The 16,051-nt window shown below is 42.4% G+C and overlaps 2 protein-coding genes across 4 annotated transcripts; both read right to left on the bottom strand.

Moving 5' to 3' along the window:
- Window positions 1-2,251: 2,251 nt before the first annotated feature.
- Window positions 2,252-4,705, bottom strand: LOC149349740 (uncharacterized). Its single transcript, XM_089578775.1, has one exon. The coding sequence runs from the start codon at window positions 3,663-3,665 to the stop codon at window positions 2,505-2,507; it is 1,161 nt and encodes a 386-aa protein (XP_089434901.1). The 5' UTR covers window positions 3,666-4,705; the 3' UTR covers window positions 2,252-2,504.
- A 1,147-nt stretch (window positions 4,706-5,852) lies between these two features.
- On the bottom strand, window positions 5,853-16,030 carry LOC149349739 (BRISC complex subunit Abraxas 2-like). Of its 3 annotated transcripts, none has more exons than XM_089578773.1 (9): window positions 15,876-16,030; window positions 14,968-15,056; window positions 14,816-14,906; window positions 14,643-14,743; window positions 13,487-13,686; window positions 12,446-12,589; window positions 11,482-11,545; window positions 10,015-10,117; window positions 5,853-5,996 (listed from the first exon to the last, which is right to left on the bottom strand). In XM_089578773.1, the coding sequence occupies exons 2-9, from the start codon at window positions 15,046-15,048 to the stop codon at window positions 5,944-5,946; spliced, it is 837 nt and encodes a 278-aa protein (XP_089434899.1). In that variant the 5' UTR covers window positions 15,049-15,056; window positions 15,876-16,030; the 3' UTR covers window positions 5,853-5,943. The 3 variants fall into 3 exon arrangements, with proteins under 3 accessions (XP_089434899.1, XP_089434898.1, XP_089434900.1); XM_089578772.1 differs by having other exon boundaries at window positions 15,842-16,022; XM_089578774.1 differs by lacking the exon at window positions 12,446-12,589 and having other exon boundaries at window positions 15,842-16,030.
- Window positions 16,031-16,051: the final 21 nt, after the last annotated feature.

The following is a 16,051-nucleotide window of genomic DNA, read 5'->3' as shown; positions in this document are numbered from 1 at the left end:
CCTGCAGCCATTTTCAGCTCTGATGAGCAGTGAATATTTTGCATCACTGTCCACCCAAAAAAACCACTGACATTTACTTCAGCTTGCAAATGTCTGATACTCCAATGTACACAGTAGGCCACTTGAAGCAGGCCAGTTTCCAATGTCAGAACTTTAAAGAACAGTTGGACATTGCAGAAACTTGCGCACCTTACTTAAACCCCATTTCATCATACTGGCATCTGTGTTGCGAGATGCTGCACTTTTGAGTCGTACCATCTATGATAACTGAAATGTTTTTGAGCCATGTGTGGTATTGACGTTTTGGTGAAAATATTTCAACTCTACACAGAAGTCAAGCACCATAGATATTTTGACCTGGAAACTTTGTGCACATATTCCTTAAAATTTATGAAATGAATTGGAATCTCTCAGTACAGACAGGCTTGCATCGATAGTAGAATTCCGTTATTGTTGGAAGATAGTGCTAGACCTTTAGGTCCCAGAACAGCTTTTGTGCCAGCTTTAGATTTTTGAAGAGACCAGTACCGTGTAGCTGTCTGTCTGAAAAACTTCATTCCATGTGTATGACAGGGAGGAAGTTTGAGCATCGTCACCGACTTTTGTGTGCAGCTTTTGGTGTGCCTTAATTTGTATGCCTTGTTTAGTGGATGCATTGCTTGCTGTTATGGTTCCTGTACTGTGCACTGTAGTGTGGATCATTAATTTATTATTTTTTGGACATTAAGCATAGCCGTATTATGAAGCTAGCTGAACTATTTTAATATTAAACTGCATCGCAAATGCATTCCTTGGACAGTATAAAGGTACGTGCATGCTGCAGTACAGTGGGAGGCCTTCATTGAATTTAAAGAAAAATTGTAAACAAATTTGATGTGAAATGATAATCAAGTGTGAATTGAAAGAATGGAATACTTGCCCTAGTATTCGATGTCATGAGTGGAGCAGTTTCGGAGAACAGGGGGCACTTGGTTTTATCACTGTCTGACCCTTGGACTTTTCTTCTGGTGCGAGTGCTGAATGTCACCACCTGCTATGGTGTTATTCAATCCCCTCTTCAGAAAATAGAAAAGTGGACCCTCTTCCGACAGCATTGCAGTGTAGCGAATGGAGGCATGCGCTTTTTGTCAGAATTCTTCTTGATGACATTTAAGCCACTTAAATAGTGGAATGTTGCTCCAGCAAGCATTCCAGCAAAGCCTATTTTTCTATTTGAACTAGTCACATGCTGAAACGCACAAAGAGTAAAGCCTTCTAAAACTTAGCATAGCAAAGGTTCGACGCTTATGTGAGGCATCACAGCATCTAAGTAGGCAAGAAACCCTTAGTATCTCCAGTCAGCATTAAAAGTTTCTGCTAAAACAGGCATCTAGTTCGAACAGGTGTAGAATTGCACTGATTTTTTTTAAATAAAGTTGCTGAAATTTACGTTATAAATAATGCCTGACAAGTGGACTCATTGCCCATTCTGTCAGATGTTTATGGCTTAAAAACACTTCTTTCTGAACCTTTTCATTAATTATACCTCGCAGCCAAATTGGGAGTTAAACTGCAAAAGGTTCTGTAGTGCAGTGGTTTAAGATGCATGTTCCTCTTTGCACGAAAAACAGATGTAGCCACATTGCAAACACTTCAGTTAAAGCACATAGTTGAATCAGCTGTTTATGTAGCAGTTGGCTACATATATTGCACATTAGCTTCAAGGTTGAGTACAAAATTTTGCCACGAGCAGTTTTTACCAAATTGTTTCTTTGTGGCATGGGTTGTTGCCTGTGGTATGTGAAGAAATAAAGCATTTAGCATCATTTTCACTTTTATCGAACTCCTTGAAGCATACAATACTGTGACTAGTACAAGACCATTTCAAGCTTTTTGTTCATGGCAGTCACCTCCACTTGCATTGTGTCTTCAATACTAAACAAATTCTGATCTTTGTAAGTAGACTTGGCTTACAGTGCGGTGTTTGGGGCTAGCTGGTTGAACATTGTTTCAGTTAGTTTGCTGTTATAGGAATGCAGAAACGGAGGTATTGGGAGAGGCAAGAAAACAGACGACAAAGACATTGCATTTTGGTTCCATGAACTAGTCTGGTTATTGATGTCTAGGATTTAAAAGGTTTGAATACATGCAGTGTCCTTGTCATCTCCACTTTTTTTTTTTGTCCCTCATTGTAGTGTTTCTGTAGTAAGGCACTAAAAAACGAGGACTCTACTACCGTGAGCCAAACACTGCACAAAGAAAAGGTCTTGCATTCGCATTCTATGGCGCATGATGGCGCAGTGTTTATTGCACACACACTCGGTGCAATTTAGCACAAGATCATGGCAGCCATGTGCATAAAACGTTTCTTGTAACAATGAAACAAGTAAATTTTAACATTCCAGCAACGTAATGAGCCTATTCCTATGTGACTGCACATCACAGAGGTTCTTGAAAAGGCGGATAAATGACGCGACATGGAAGTAGTCGCAATAAAACCATGCACGAATGTATAGCTGCAGAGGTTAATCTACAGTCTCTGGCGGAGGTCTTTCAAGGACTTCCAAGTACTGCACAGCCGAAAGTACCTTTTCACCACTAAAGAATGTGTGCTCCCTCCACGGAGGAAAAATACGCAATATAACACCGCAATCAAGCTTTTCGCTCTCAGCTAATTCCAAAGGAAGCATCAGGCACATCTTCGATGTGACGTTGCATGCAGTATCGACTTCACATGCACAGTAGGCAACGCCATAGATGCTCTCTACGGTAAGTACTCTTGCCGTTAAAGCCTCAGCAGCTTCTCGGCAAAGCATTTTGGGGAAGTTAGCGTTTTCCTTGTAAAAATTCCATAGTGTCAACTCAGAACTTTCCCTCTGCTTAGCGATCAAAAGGCGCTCTTCAAATCCATTTTTGACTGCACTCTGCCTCTGCTCTGGGCTTTCCCCGCCGCCGACATCGATATCATGTGCTGTGAAGACTGGCTGGCTCGAGTTTTCCATAGTTGGCAGTTGTGAGCCTACGCTACACATCCCGAGCGAACGTGGTGCCGTGCCAGCTGAGCAGTTTAATTCATCTTCGGTAACGTCGTCGATGGTCACACGAGCTGCAACGGACATACTCTTGTGATAAATGTCACCTGCGGAATCGTCGCTACTGCTTTCATCAATCGCGCACTGGTTCTCTTGTAAATGGCATGTCTTTCGCCTTTTGCGAGGCAATCGTCCACACGTACCGGTGTCTTGTGTCTTGTCAGGTACAAAGCGCGATAACCAGGAGTCTGTATCGAAGCCTGTGCTCCAAGACGTACTTGCCTGCGCTGACGTTGGTGTCAGATTTGGGGCTAAGTCTAGCATGCCGCTCTTCTGCTCGTCTGCTGTCGCAGGCTCGCACACCGGCAGTGGAAATTGTTGCCGTGACAACTGTGCTGGTACGGCGAAAGTTGGTTGAACTTGTTTTCTTTTTCTTTCCCCAGAAAGGCTAGAATTTGCAGGAGACGCATTAACAGCATCGGAATCCCCATCTTTGAATAAATGCAGCGATGGGCTGGAATACTCATCAAAATCGTTGATATCGACGGCAGTGTCGTCGTGATCCAGCATGCTCCAGTCAAGCAAGCCCTGGTCATCATGTTTCACGTCTCGAAACATGCCGAACACCGCAAGAAGACGACGAATAAACTGCATTTCACTTCCTGCCCTTCTGCCAACAGATCAACAATAACATTCAGACAAGGATTTTCCCTTGGGGTTCGCACAACTTGTTACTACCACAAACCACCCGCAATCAGACGATAAAACTCGCTCAAAGACAAGGATACAAGGACATCAACATATTTCGCGCTTCGCGCACTTCGCGCGCTGCCTGGCATTGCCTGCTGACGCTACAGGGTGCGTGAAAACGAGGAATTTCATAATACGGCTGTAAATAAACAAATAAAATCTTCGGTAACACAACGTGCCTAAAAAATTAAGGGTAAGCGTCTAATAGAGTAGCAGCACCTGCAACGCTGTTTTACCTACGGAGAAAAAAATTTCACGTTTTCCGCCCCCAAAAAACGGTACCGTAGGTTAAAACAAACAAAAAAAAAATATATTCCAGAAAAAAAGTGTGTTTATCAGCACTTCCTTTATTATTTGCTTGCGATAGTCCCTTAGCCAACAGTTTATTTATTTACTTTTTTTGTGCATGTTGGTCTGAAAAAGTCCTTTCAGCTGAAATGGGTACCCCTGGTTAAAGTCTGCCCATCTGGGTTAACACCTGAGATTTTTAGGATCTGCATGCTTGTCAGCTAGACAACTGGTCCCACACGTAACCGTTCTGCTCTGTAATTTCCATATCATAACCTTGACAGCAAATCTGCCACCCTTCGCGGTTGGGGAATGCGGCAAATCAAATGTCCAACTCTTCGATTCTCGATGTTTTCCTAACCCTCGGTTCTTCATTGTGAGCGATTCGCGCTTCTGGTGGTATTGCCATGAATTGGACAGATCAGATCAGAGCTTCCGCTGGTTGCGATGCCGCGTTTCTCTGACCAAAAGCATGCGAGGTGACAAATGAGGCGAACGAGGGAATAAACTCGAATTTTTTTCAGCTTTCACTTTTCGTGGTGTTGCTGAAACTCATCCCTGCAGCACTTCGTAACCAATGGCAGTTGAATGTTTGTTGCGCAATGACATTCAAGAATGCAATAAAACTCCTAATTTCTCTATATATGCCTGTTACAGTCTTCGAAACTGATTTTTGCAAAAAACAATTGTCATCTAAATATGCATGGTAAATAGTAACATTTTTTTAATTAGTAGCGTTTAAAAAAAACCACTAATAGCATTATTGCGCACAACAGACCTTTTCAAAGATGCATCCAAAGCTTGTGCACTTAATCCTTAATTCTTTAACACCCCATGGATGCTTTAAGAGAATGTTAATTGCAGTTACTCAACAACTATACGAGCTAGCTTAAATTAAAATGCAATTTTAAGCAGTATTAAAATATCGGTGCCAACTTTGGTTACATTTCAAGCATAAATAACGAAAATAGTTTTGATTTCCTCGTCCCCCCATAAACCACCAAGGCTGCTTGGATCTCAGATTTCCTCATTCATGAAAAAATGGGCTGGCGTGGTTCTTCATAATATTGGACATTTTCCATTCTTTGCCACTCTTGCATGCTCAGACAGCCGCCGACCTTTAGCTAGTTTCACCTTTTATCAAGTGCTCAAGTCTAGCCATTAAACATTTTACTTCATCATAAATGATTCAGAGATGTTTCTGGCAGTCACTATTGAATATCGAATTTCACCCCTATATTTCATTTTCTGCCTTCACAATAACACACCCCATTCTTCTCCATCCAGTTCCCACACTACAAGAATACGAGTACCTATAAGCCACTTCTCTGCATTGCTTTCCTGCGCACAATGTTGCAGAAGTGCATAGGCAAAATGTGAACCACAAGTCTGAGAACTGGCACACTTGGGTTGTAGAAAGACTAAATTTGCTGCTACCTTCATTGTTTATAGAATTGATCTTTCCTTTCAAAGGGCCACAAAAACCGCTTTACCATTCTGAACAAAAACTTCTACTTTTCATTTCGCCACCAGCACTTGTGCAAGGCCACCATATGACAATGCTTTTTGGGGCAGTTATGCCATGGTTATGCTCTGTAAAATGAAAACAAACTAAACACGCCCACAGACATGCAAAATCTCCATTTCATTGTTACCTGTACAAGCCTCCATTTAGTAGAAGTGCACTTCAGCAGATGATGGCTTTTGAGATGAATACAGAGAATAAGCACACTTTTTCTTTATTCAATCATGATGCGCACACACACACACACACACACACACACACACACGCAAAAAAACAAAAACAATTTCAACTAAATTTATTACACAGCACACGAACATTTCTTCTCCTCCCACTAGTCATCCAACACAGATGTACATCACACATGGTTGTCTACTTAGAGGTTGCTGAAATGCTTTCCGAAGCAGATGATGAGGTGCTTGGTCCTTGGAAAAAAAAAAAGAAATGCAATGCACACACACAATTACTTGAGATAGGAGACATCGGATTCACATAAAGTATGAAAGGTATGCCACCTGAATATGGAGATAGGCAATAAAGAAGAAAACAACATTAAAGTGTACATTATAAATGTGGAACAGGAGTGAGAATGTTACATTATATATGGAGTGATTAAACATGTTTAGGGGTGTGCAGATATTCGGAAATTTTGAATACCAAATCAAATATCCTCCTATTCGATTATTCAAATGAATAAAATCGTGTATGTTCAAAAAATATTCAAAACTAATCCATTATGTTTTCAAGTTTCTGAATATGCTTTGAATAATTGGCGCGAGGTTCGAATAAGGCCTGCCGTATATTTCTTCCAAGAGTATTCCAAAAACAGAGACCAAACACGCCATGTGTCATGCTGCCGTGATCGGCATGCGCGGGTGGACGGTGCGGCCCATTAGCGTGGCAGTGTTCATATCCTCATACATGACCTCAAAGACTGGACGATGTGGCAGGGCCCAGGAAGGTTCAGCAAACCTGGCCTTTATGCCCGACCTCTGAGGCCATGCCTCATACGTAGCTCTCGCATGTCTCATGCACTGAGATGTGCCGCTAGTTTATTATCTTCAATTATCAACAGCAAAAGTCACTTTTCCTGTATGCATAACATGCTAATGCACATGATAAGATGAGAATCACATGATAACATGACAATGAGTTAATGCAGTGACTGTGTTGCGAACACCTAAATGGAGATCAGTGTTGCGTTTTTTAACAGACACAGCTGTAACTGTGAAAGCAGCGCTTTGCCGTTTCTCAAGATTGCTCACTGAATATTCGGACAGGCAGCAAATATCCGTAAAAATATTCAATTCGTTTCTGATTTGGTAGCAAGGCTACAGTATTCGATTTGGTTTGGAAAAAGTACTATTTGCACAGCCCTAAACATGTTTGTTTAAACTTGAAAACACTGTCTCTGGTATGTGCTTTCCAATTAAAGATAAAAGTTACACACTCAAAAATGAATTGTGTCACTGAGCTGCCACTGACAGCTACCAGCAAAAATTCCACAATGCCTTTAAGCCCAGCAGCTCATGCATTAAGCAGTCGCACTGTTCACTCTTTAAAGGTGCACACACACTGGGAATATTCACTAAAATTTGAACTCTCAATTTACCATACATTACTATAATGTGCTCTTATTCAGCATAACATTTCAAAACTTACAATTTGCTAATTCACCTTCGTGTTTCAGCAATACCGACATATGACTATTCGGACAATGCTTCATGTCACATCCTAATAGAAATAACTACTCTGGGCTCCATTAAGGTATTACTGTATCAACTCCAACTTGAAACTAACATATAACATGACATTTCTTTCTGGTGCAAGCCCAACTAAATTACTCTGTCCTTATCAGGGCATGCTTTTGAAGTAGAAAAAAGAAATGCATCTAGAGGTAATGCAACACTGTATTTGCAAAACCCTAGTAGCCAGGAGTTGGACTTTGTTTCTTTTTTAAAGTTCAGCAGATTTTTTTCAATGATACAGCGCGGCATTTGTTTGTGGCCAAAAGTCACGTATAGTTCATCTTGCCCTTTCTGTCAGCCTGAGCATTCGATTTACAAGCAGTGCACAAATGGTCATATTTATAACTGTGCTTGTAGAAGGAAATGCCAACTCCATTAAAAGAGTAATGGAAGTTAAATGGTGGAACTGTCTGACAAAAACTGAAACGGAAGTTGACTGCCAAAACGCAGCCTGTCATACTATTGGGTTGTTGCACTGGGTTGAGTGAACAGACTGGGTATAATGTGGCAGCGATGGAACTGCTGCTTAAAGGGCCTGACCAGTGACCAAAATGTGTCATGAGATTACGGCCGAAATTAAAACATCGTGCCTCATATTATAAGAATCGCATTTATAACCTTAATTTCCCATTGAAAACTGCGGTGAAACCCTGCCATTATCACTGCATCCCACCATGTGACCACATCTCAGTAAAATACTGCTGGTTTGTTTTAAGTGCACATCGTGTTAATGCGATAGCATTAGGATCCGCATTCCACAAAAATGGCGATATGTGTCACAAAATTCACTGATTGGTTGAGAAAGGTCCCGTGACCTTGTAATGTGCAAGTGCGATCACGCTAGCTCATCATGGTTTCCAGCATCGTGAAACAAATAACGGGCGCATGCACTGATCGAAAAATGCTCGGTAAAAATTTTGTACAGATGTCTATAAAACCACTGCAAAATTGAGTGCCTTAGACTGCAAGGTTTCTGTTGTGCCAAAAAAAATTGGGTGCTTAAAATTCAGTGTTTTGTCCCTTTAACCGTCGTGGTAACCATAACATTTTTCATGACACTTATGCATGGTTTCGCATCACTGTCTTTAGATGCATAGGAGAAGCAAACTTAATCAAGTAACTGCCCAAGGTGGGTGATGACAGGGAACAGTGCTATGCTAGCAGATGATGTTTGATGAAGAGGTTGAGCGTCCTGGTCCCCAGGTACTTGTAACAGAGTGGAGGAGCGCCTCAAAATGCACGACAGTGCTACTTAATCCAACGGTACCACTGTCCCACCACACATCTTTCTTGCATACTGAAGTTAATTTTCTCCCAATCAGTGGTCAGCTAGCTCTTTCATAATGTAATGAATTACTGACATTTCCAACTAAATTCGAAAATTTATCACGGTGTAGTCTAGCTGTTTTTTTTTTTTGTTTACACCAAAAGTCTAACCCCTACTTACAGCTCTGCCTTATTTTCATTCACACAACCTTACATGCATAACACTACAGGTACAGATGTCAAGCCTGGCTGAAACAAGGAACATGCGCTGTAATAACGGCTCTATAAGATAAGTGAATGACAGACAAAACTAGATGAGACATGCTGAGGAAACTTGCAACTCATTATGTGAATAAATCAGTTGGAAGCTGACTCAGCCTGTCTCATCTGTACGTTCTTTAGTCTGCCACATCCAGTTTGTTATGTTGCTGGGCCTAGAACAAACCATGAAGGGCCAACTATACTCCATTTCACACTTAGGAGTGTAACGCTATGGACGCTGCACAAGTATTGTGCCAGCAAAAGCATGTCACTCCGCCGTGTACCACTTGTACGTCTCGATGCCTCAGTAAGCATTTTAATGAAAACATGGAGCGGTATGAAACGACATGCTTGCATTACAAATGATGGAGATAGCAGCCAGGCGTTCAGTTATTGAGCCCTCTGATTAGAATGTGCACAGAAGCGAACTATGTATGGGGCGTGGATGGATTCTGAGCGATCCAGCACATATGTCACTTTCACTTCTCAAAGCGTCAGTGAGGAGCAGGACAGAAACATGGTGAGAGGTAAAACAAAGTGCAGGACGTTGCCAGTGATTGTAACTGAGCTACGTCACAATGTGACTTTTTGACGCTTTTTCTTTCTTTCTTTTCCTTCCACAGAGAAAGTGGAGCAGGAGCGGTAGCAAACCTGACGTACAACGACAATGTGACAATGCATAGTGACAACAAAAGTAATGCTCAGCACAATGAGTACCTTCAAAGCATTAGTGCACTGTACTGGCAGGACCGACTTTGCGACAAACCGAGCTTTGCTTACAAATTTGTACATAACAAAAAAGCTTAACTGTTTTCGATAAGTTGGGCATAACAGAATGCAAATATAAACAATATCAAAACATAACTCATCCAGGTATATTATTTATGCATTTCAAATGCACATATCAGCACTTACTAAATATATGCCCATGTACTTTGGAAATATGGCTACTTCTTGGGCGCGGATGTAGCCAGCATGAAGATCCACGCTAGCTTTCATGCTATGTATGAATCAGAGTCTAATCGAAACTTTGATTATAGTGCTTTCAGCCTTTTGATGAAACCAGAAGCTGGTTCATGAGCTGGCTGTGAAATCTTCAGCACTTGTTGATACTAGGAAGACAAAAGACATCTGAACAAAGCATATGAACAAATGCCAGGGGTCTCACCAACAGCCTTCTTCAATGATGCATATTTTTCTCTCAACTGCATGATATCATCTGCAAATGCAGCCACATCCTCCTCAGACTCAGCAACACTGTTGAGCACTTCCTGTGAAAAAAAAAAAAAAAAGTGTCTAGCTTGAAAGGTCCCAGGGGTACCAAGGCTCCCCTTGGGTGTGTGCGTGTGTGCGTGTGTGTGTGTGTGGGGGGGGGGGGGGTGAGGGGTGCAAACTTGCTTAAAGGGACACTGAGGAGAAATTGAAGTTGGCTTGTATCGACAGAATACCAGCTCCTGATTACAAAAACGCCACTCATACTGACAACAAAGCTCTTGTAACGTAGAAAAGAGCAAGAACCAAATTACAGGTATCGCCGCCACAGGCCAAACTCGAAGTACAAGCGTGATGACGTCATAGGACAAAGCAGTGTTGCTAGAACCAATGGTTCTAGGAACTCTAGGACCCGATACGCCACAAATCCCTGAGGCGCAGCCAATGCATGCGCAAATGTCCTTGACGTCGCCAGATGGCGCCACGTGCCAGGCACCTACGCGCGCTCCTGAAGCATCGCGACCAATCAGCGCCTATTTTCCAGCGGTAGGCGGGCTCCCGGTATTCCGCTAGCGGTAACAAGGTACACGCTATGCTAAAGGTGTCTATTTGCGAGAACTTCGTTGACGACTTCGAGAACGAGATCCCTCGTAACGCTGGCAAAACGCCAGTGCAAACGTAATCGAAGCGACTGTAGCGACGGCCGCAATAGCCGATAGATGCCTTCAACGTGCGGCTGGCGGTAGCTTTCTTTTCGGCTGCTGCTAGGCCGCACTGCTGGCCGTCAGAAATCATGGAGTCTGCGGTTCGTCATGCGCACGTCATGTTTCACGTCTCTTAGTCCTGTGTCGTCATAGGAGAATCCCAAGTTTGAATCAGAGCGGCGGGAAAAACTTTTTCAACTTCGAATCCAAATTTCTTAGAAATAAATGCATCTTTGGTGCTGGCCAAGTGGCAACAAAGCCATGACATGCCGAACTATCGGATTTTACTACAAAAAAAATATTAATAGTGCTCTCCTCAGTGTCCCTTTAAGCAGGAACAAATTAGGGGGGAGGACAGGTGCTGCCAGAAAGTTTAGCTTGCTGTACTGGACAGTTGTACACACACCTATGACCTTGAGTATGAAATACGTCTGATAAAAGCAAGGTTACAACACTAAATAAAAGTGCTAAAAGACTCATCATTCAAACAATGTACACCTAGCATGTCACACAAAGATGGCTGAAAATGGCTGAAAACCGTGGCATCTGTCCTATTAATTTCACACAGTGACCGCTTGGACAGAGGTTACCCGTATTCACAATCCTTAACCTAGAAACTAGCACACGATACCCTCCTGTTTTTACATGGACACAAGTCAAAATTCTGCAGCAACACACCTCACACATTGGGCATGCAGCAGAAACATGCAAAACCTTACCCTTAATTTAGTGTGAAGCATATTATGCAGTCTGTGCATATGGTCAACCATTTCGAGTGATCCACTGCGTGGGAAGGAAGGGGAAAAACACACGAAAATTACACATCAAGAAAAAGGAAGCTACAGAGTCTGACTGCACACACAAGAACGAAGTGCTGTCTCACCATGGTGCATGCAACCAAAGAAAACTTTCAACAAGCACCCTAAAACCAGTTAATATGTATGTACTCCTTGTAGCTGAAGGCTGCAAAAGTAAACACTGTGAAGGCTGCAATTAACACCGTTTCTGCACTCCCAAAAACTCACGGTAGGCTTCTTACAAAGAGAGCACAGGTCAGAGTTTTGACCCCATCTTCATTCTTATCAGCTCTAACCACTTGTATCATACTGCAATGACATGTATTTATTATTGTTGAATATATTAACCCACCCCTTATGTAATACCCCCTGAAGGGGGTCTTTAAGGTGAATAAAGTGAAGAAGTGAAGGAAGGCACACCAGCATGTCAGCAACAAAAAGCTGGAGCCCAGGGCAATGCAAAAAAGGCACTTTATCCTCTTGCATGGGAGAATCTGACCACTGAGCCAATGAATGGAGACGCAACCCACTCCAAACACTTCTCACTTTCAAGTCGGAGTCAAGTCAGCCATGTTTTCTGAAGACTTACACTAGTCGCAATAAAACCAGGCTAAAGATACTTGAATTCCACACAGCTAACTGCCCAAAGTGACACCAGAATACTCCTAAAGAAAGTTAGCTGAAATGAACACATTTCTACCTACAGGGGAAGTGCTTTGATCACACCTCTGTCACTAACGCAGTGGTCCCAAGGCCATTTTCACAAAAGCAGATTTTTCATCACTATTTTTTTGTAACTGCATGATAATTTTAAAAAAGTTTAGCAAATAAGAAAGTGGACGGGACTCTTATCTAGCGTGAATGTTCAGCTCAGGACATAACTTACTCTGCAGACATAGAGTTGAGCACTTCGCAGAAGGCACCCTGGTGTATACTAGCGGCTGAACCAGGGTACATGCGGTAATCTGAGTGGCCTGGCTCTCCAAGGTTGACTATGCGCAGAGGAACTGCAGAATAATGCTTGAAGGCACTGTCAAAAAATGCAAGCAAATAAGTGGTGTACACCTAGCTTCATGCACATTCATGCACCTACCTAGCTTGAGACCACAGAATTTGAAAAACAACACGCACATCACACGCTCTGGAGGTCCCTCTGCAGTAAGTGTGCACAGCTGTGGCTTAGTGACATTGTGCCAGAACCAAATAAACGTAAGATAGGAGTCATGTCAGGCAAGCTATAACCCTACATGCTGTAGTTTGTATAAAATAAACGTTTTTTAATGGAATAAATATAAGGAAAAGCCTACACAAATATTCCCTCTCATTCTTCTCATCCACAAACTTCTCGCAGTTCCTACTTAGTCTTGTCTATCCTTTTACTATTCAGTTTTAGGTATGAAAGATATTCTGTACACAATCCTGAAGAACACTGCAGAAACTAAGCATGGGCAACCTTTTATAGTGATCACTAAGTGCTTTGCCCCACCTTTCCCCGGAACTAAGGAACTATGACACAGGAGATGATAGCAGGAAGCCATAAGCAAGATAATGAATGCTCATAACATGATGCAACTCAGCAGTGAGATAAGAGTTCACAGTGAACTGGCAAGTTCTTTTCGGCACACCTTTCTCAAGGATAAAGAATGATGACATAACAAGGGCAAGGGCTATTATGACACGACAATAAGCAAGATTTCGAATTCCTATAAGATATGACCATATTTTTTTTTGTGCAATGTCAGTGCATGTTAAAGTACCGCAGAGTTCTTCACTACGGCCTCTCCATAGCCTGAGTCTCTTTGGGACGTTAAACCCCCATAAACCAAACCATATTTTTGAGAGAGACGGAAAAGGCCTGGTGACCAAATTCACTTGACCATGGATGCAACTAAGAGGAAGAGCTGCTGATTTTCAAGACCATACGCACGGGTCAGTGGACCGTAAAAAGACATGCTCCATGGAGTGTGTTGCATCATTAGATGAGGTACAGCCTCGGAAAAGTGCCAGCAGGAAGTAGTTCCCATAGCCTTGTCCCAGCCTTCGGACCAACCGCTGGTGGAGCACTTGTTCCCGTAAAGAAGCTTGCAGGCTTGAGTTCCGTCTAAACCGATACCACCCGACCACCTCCTAGAAAAGAAGATGACTGTTCAGAACATTGGAAACAAGTGTGGCACACATGGCAAAAGGCTTGTCACATTATGATCACTGTAATACTGCAATGCTACATTTACAAAGCTATGAGATGCTACAAATGCGGGTTCTTTACAAAACTGCACACGAGCTTGTATTAGCTCCACAAAAGTTGGTTAGCATGCAGGAAATGTGATATCCTTAACAAAATAGCACACACACAAGCTTGTATTAGCTTCCGAACATTTGGCGACATGCAGGAACTGCAATGAACAGCATTAGAAGGCAGCTCCACATATAAATGAGGAGTTGTCAACGGTGTCTGGCCATCTGTCAAGATGTGTTGGAAAAAACGGAAGTTCAAAGAGGGAATACTTCCAATTAATTAGCATCCACCTGAATGTAAACACAGTTAAAAACAAAAACAATATAGCTTCCACAAATATTTGCAGTAGAAGAAACACATACACTTGTATAACAAAAACAGCATTTTCAACAACAAATATCTGAGAAAACTATATAACTTTCCTCTGTGCCTGTATGGGTGTGCTCAGGTTTATGTTAAATGTAATTATTTCTTGGGGGATTCCACTAAACACATCAAACTACATTTCGTTTCACAATAATGAAATATACATGCTTCTTGCAACAGGGACAGGTTTGAGTGCAGGAGTTGTTCAGACACTGAAAGGTGTACAAAAGGTTCTTATACCATGTAGCGGCCAAGCAGCAGTGAAGTGAGTTTGTTACAATGTTCGGTGACTCATCCAACAAAAACAGCACAAAGATGTAAGAATGATGAAGAAAGCAGTAACATTTCCTCTCCAACAGTAGTTGTCTTGCAGACTTTGAGAGTCTGTGACGCACTTTTAACCAGTGTGGCACTTCCTAAAGTGATACAAACAAGCAAAACAATGTTTCCTCCCCTTTGCCAAGACAACTGTGCACTTTACCTTTTGCTTGTCTCGGAGCAGTGCTGTTAACTTGTCAGCGACTATGTGGCATTTCTTGTCATAGAATTCGAACAGGTCGCACGAAATAATAGCACATATTTCTGAAAGCAGGAACTCCCGTGAATAATGCAGATGCAGTGCCAGCGATGAAAAACAGAATCGAAGCAACTTACTCAGGTTAGTCTCCTCTTTTTCTCCGTGTAATTGGGCATCACTGATTGTGTCCGTGATACGCCTAGTGATTTCTCCCAACAGAAACCCCTCCTATGAGATCAAGACAACTCATAAATTTAGGACATCTTGAATGAGGGATTGCAGGGCTTACCTGGTCACCAGGGCTGTTACAGTGCTCGTATATCAGCGTAGCCAGCAAAGGACCACTAATGGTGACCGTAACCGTGTCCATGAGTTAAGCTAGAAAAAAATGAAGGTCCAAGAATGAGCATCGAGTACCGATACGCTGACGCTCCCCATTTAAAAGGAACAAAAGCAAGTTAAGAGAAAAACAACTGGAAGTTCGAAAACATCACTGCAGCTAACAACTTCAGCCTTGTTTCCAATCGTGTGAAACCTTCCGAATATTACCCAAGGACGTGGTGGCCGCATCTCTATGGAGGAGAAATGTAAAAACGTCTATGTGCTGTCAGTGCACGTTGAAGAGTCTCGGGTGGTCGAAATTAATTCGGAGCCTTTCCACTACGGCGTCTTTCGCAGCCCTTGTGCAGATTTGGGACGCCGAACTCCACACATCATAGCATATCCACTTTATTTACCGAGTCCAGCAGCCAAAATACATTAATACAGTATTGATTCATATTGCAGCGAAGAAGCACGAACACAAGTAGAAGGAACACGCAAAAAACACGGACGAACGCTGCCGTGTTTTTTGCGCGTTCCTTCTACTTGTGTTCGTGCTTCTTCGCTGCAATATGAATCAAGAATGTTACCAACTTGCCCAAAAACGTGTTTTACTCAATTAATACAGTAGTTTGGTTTGTGAGGTTTACGTCCTGAAGCGACTCTAGCTGTGAGGGTTCAGCAGTTAAATGGAATATGACAATTACAAGCAAGAGTGTTGTGCATACATTCAGCAGATCGGTTCAAAACTAAGGTTTTGTAGTCACTGAGCTAAGAGAGAAACTTGGGAATGTGCACAACTCGTGTGCTACTTTGAAAAAACACGATACAAGCTTGCATACCTGCGCATCAATCCGATAGTGAGATAAACTTTACCCTGCCCAGGTCCTAACCGTCCTGAAAATGAGCGAACACGAGGGGAAAGATGGACACTTCGTCAATTATCGACACCAGCCGCCACTACGGCCCACGGTTACTCCGATCCATTCCGATCATAGCCATAGCCAACGAAATTGTACAGAAAGAAAATTGCATAGAAAAAAAGGCTCGCA

The sequence above is a fragment of the Amblyomma mixtum genome, chromosome 3 (genome assembly GCF_055824585.1).
Source record: "Amblyomma mixtum isolate Tamu chromosome 3, ASM5582458v1, whole genome shotgun sequence".
Taxonomy (NCBI): domain Eukaryota; kingdom Metazoa; phylum Arthropoda; class Arachnida; order Ixodida; family Ixodidae; genus Amblyomma; species Amblyomma mixtum.
Note: the sequence above shows the minus strand (reverse complement) of the source record. Positions and strands in the feature narration are given on the sequence as shown.